This window comes from Galeopterus variegatus, unplaced genomic scaffold (assembly GCF_000696425.1).
Source record: "Galeopterus variegatus unplaced genomic scaffold, G_variegatus-3.0.2 Scaffold7369, whole genome shotgun sequence".
In the NCBI taxonomy this organism is placed as follows: domain Eukaryota; kingdom Metazoa; phylum Chordata; class Mammalia; order Dermoptera; family Cynocephalidae; genus Galeopterus; species Galeopterus variegatus.
The window spans coordinates 106,849-110,305 of record NW_007733480.1 but is presented as its reverse complement, the minus strand read 5'-3'; the positions used below and the strand labels follow the sequence as shown (position 1 = coordinate 110,305).

General features: G+C 37.5%; 1 protein-coding gene across 1 annotated transcript in view; it reads right to left on the bottom strand.

The window, feature by feature from the left end:
* Positions 1–1,069: 1,069 nt before the first annotated feature.
* The window catches only part of LOC103607378 (tropomodulin-3-like), a gene marked incomplete at its 3' end in the record, with an annotated part of 34,126 nt that continues 31,738 nt past the window's right edge, over positions 1,070–3,457 (bottom strand). The window contains exon 3 of the mRNA XM_008591886.1: positions 1,070–1,226. Coding sequence (XP_008590108.1) covers positions 1,070–1,226 — 157 coding nt within the window. The remainder of the gene's footprint in view (positions 1,227–3,457) is intronic.

Genomic DNA, 3,457 nt, shown 5'->3' with positions numbered 1-3,457 from the left:
GATGGGCCATAATAATCATATACAGTGTATATTGACAAAATAAATAATAAAAAAAAAAAAACACACTGTATCCCACAAAAAGAAATATAAATAAAATTGAAAACAAACAAAGTGTCTGGAAGAGTTGATCTTCAGCTCTGCTCCTGCTGCCACCAGTCCCCAATATTCCATTTACAATATCCCAAAAGAGAATGCAAGTAGAATTTGGCTTTTTAGGCCAACACCTATTGAAAGCTGAGAAGCTTATTGTATTTCACTTAAGCATTATTACATATAGAACTTTTAAAAACACTAGAGATTGGGGGAGGAGGTTTGGGGAGGGACAGGTTGGGTAAAGGGCAAAAGGAAAAATCAAGACTTGTAATTATGAATATGGTAATAATAATAAAAGAAAAGAAAAACATTACATTAAGCAAAGATAAATAAATTTAACATTTCACGTATAGCTACATCACATTATACAAATAAAATACAGATAATATACCTTGTTCAGCCAAACTATAACAACAACAACAAAAACAAAGCTATACTCAATCTCCACTGAGGATATATAAGATCTAACACTGCAATGGGAAGGACATGGACTATGGAAATTTCCTGAAAGTAATGATTATGAAGCATTAATAATTATAACCATGAATTACTAAGGACAGCTGTAGAATATCTTTTAAAAACGGTCTTCGAAAATAGGGCATGAATTGTTTTATGGCATTCCACTATAGACAGGAGTTAGAATAGGGCAGTTTAACATTATTTGCGTTTTGTAATACACTAATGGATTTAGAAATTCATCTCAGCACACTTTTAGATTTGACAGTAGAAAACTACAGAATGTTATACAAAATCACTGTGTAATAAAACCTCACCAACAAATCATTAAAAAAAACATATTGGCCAAGTTAATGAAAAATGTAAAAGAAGTGTCTAAACTACCAAAAACATTTTTAAGTCAACAGTATCATATCTTTAAGGCTACCAATGACATACCTCTAAAGATAGGATTTTCTCCAGACCTACTTATAAAAAGAAAAGTGCTATCAAACAGTGACTTCAAAATTGTGGGGTTTACCTTTTTTTTCTCCAGTGTAGGGCACATAATCTTCCCTGTCCTTATGCTCTAATGCTTCCTTCTCCAGATATGAAAGAAGGTGTTCTCTATCAAACGGCCCTGTAGCGGACTTTGACGTCTGGTTTTTCTGCCGGAACCCTGCAGGCAGGAGGGCATTCTGCCAAAGAGAATGAATCAGCCATTATGATCACCAAGAACACCAATGCTATATGCTTCCAGAGATTATCCATACAAGAAAGAATTATAGACTAGAATGCAATATAGGCATTAAACTTTTCATTGCAGCACTTTAGGGCAGCAATGTAAAAGTGTTCCAAAGAAGTGTTTTTTTTTTTTTTAAATTAGGTATACTCACTTACATTATTATTAAAATAGGCACATACACATTTTCTGCAGAGAGTATCTTACCAGCAAGAAACACCCTTTAGTTTTTAAGTGTCCTGAGATGGCAATAAAAAATAGTTTTCTTAATGCTTAATAACTGCTCAGTATACACGCATGTACAGAGAATAATTCTATTACAAAAGAATGTGAAATGACTACCTATATGACATTTCTTCATAATGACTTCCATTTCACCATATAGACTTTCTCATGATAAAAGCATGTATATCATACTAGGATATTAGGAGATTACAGTTTACTTGTTTGTGATTAAACATAACGTGAAAGGTTGCACTTTTGTGTGTGTGTGTATGTGTATGTGTATACGTGTGCACTAGGATGTACTGGCAGCAACCACTGTCACTGCTGTACGTGACCCAAGGCACACCTGAGATACTCATAGCAAGAGCTGTGTCCCTGGGTTTCCACATAGATACAGCCTTTCTGAGTGCATGGACTGACTGAGAGTAGTGAAAATGGAAGAGCAGAGCGGGGGCGGGGGGCTGTCAAAAGCAATGGATTAAAGTCATCACCTGTAGTCCCTACTTTGAATTTTCACTAAAAGTCCAGGACTAACAAGGGCTGACTAGACAAAGTAAGCAGCATCCTTTGCTTGTCAAAAGCCGAAGAGGTGATACTGCCTTGTCTCATATTCCTGGGCATTTCCTTGCTTTGAAAATGGGAGGCAGTCAGAGAAGTGACACAAAGGGGCCATCCCTCTTTTGCAACACCTCCCAATATGCTGAATCTCATGTGTGGCATAAGACAATTTTACATTACACTTTTCAAATTTTTAAAATTTTTAAAATTTTTTTGGCAGTTGGCCAGTACAGACAGGGATTGAACCCTGGACCTTGGTGTTATCAGTACCATGCTCTAATCAACAGAGCTAAACAGCCAGCCCAATTTTTCATTATAAAGAGTGATCTTATATGGATAACGATAATAGGAAGTATTCTCTTTATAACTAGAAAACATAGCACTTCAACTCTGGCCATTAGCTGAGATCCCTAACAATTTCCATAAAATTCACCTTTGTGTTCCCTTTTACATAATGGTACTTATTACACAGAAACCCAGAGGAGGACTGGAGGTCTGTTCCTAACCCTATACCAGGAATGTTTTTGTAATAAAAAATTATCTATGGGATCATAAAAAAGAAACAAAAGGTTTCTACCTTCAGACTTTGAAATCAAGAAAAGAACTACACATGAAGAATCTATTCCCAATGAACAATCAAGTCCTATCTATTTTTAATTCCTAAAAAAACCTTAATTTGTTTCTTTACTTTTTTCCATTCTCAACACTATTACTTTGGTCCAAGATATGATCCAAGCTTGCCTGGAATGTTACCTTAGTCTCCCAACTGATCTCCCTGGATCAGGTGCCTGATACTCTTCGTCCCTCACTCCCATCCTCAATCTGTTACCCTAGCCTCACCTCACACACACTCTCCATTCTAGCCACACTAACCTTTTCCCTCCCTTGTACTTGCCCTATAGCTCCTTCTACCACAGGCCTTTATGTACATGGTCCCCCTTCCCTGGAATGCTCTGTCCATCCCTTTTTGCCACTCATTTTTTCAGATAGCAGCTCCATTTTCCCAAGGGAAGTTTTCCTAACCTCCCATTATATGTTCTTATAGCCTGTAGCACTTACTATTTTTTTAATATGGTATGATTATTTGATTAATGTCTAACTCTCCCCATTCCTACCAACCTACATCATGATGGCAAAGACCATGTTTGTATTGCTCAGTCTTGTATCTCTAAGCCTAGCATAGTACTTGGGACCTATAGATTATCCCCCAAAGATCTATTGAGTAAATATTTTAGAACACTTTTAAGGAAAAATGCCCATTAAGGCCAATTAATAAAAAGTTACTTTCCTGGGCCGGCCCGGTGGCGCACTGGATAGTGCACCGCTTGGGAAGCGCGGCAGCGCTCCCGCCGGAGGGTTCGGATCCCACATACAGACCGGTTCCCGCTCACTGGCTGAGCGAGG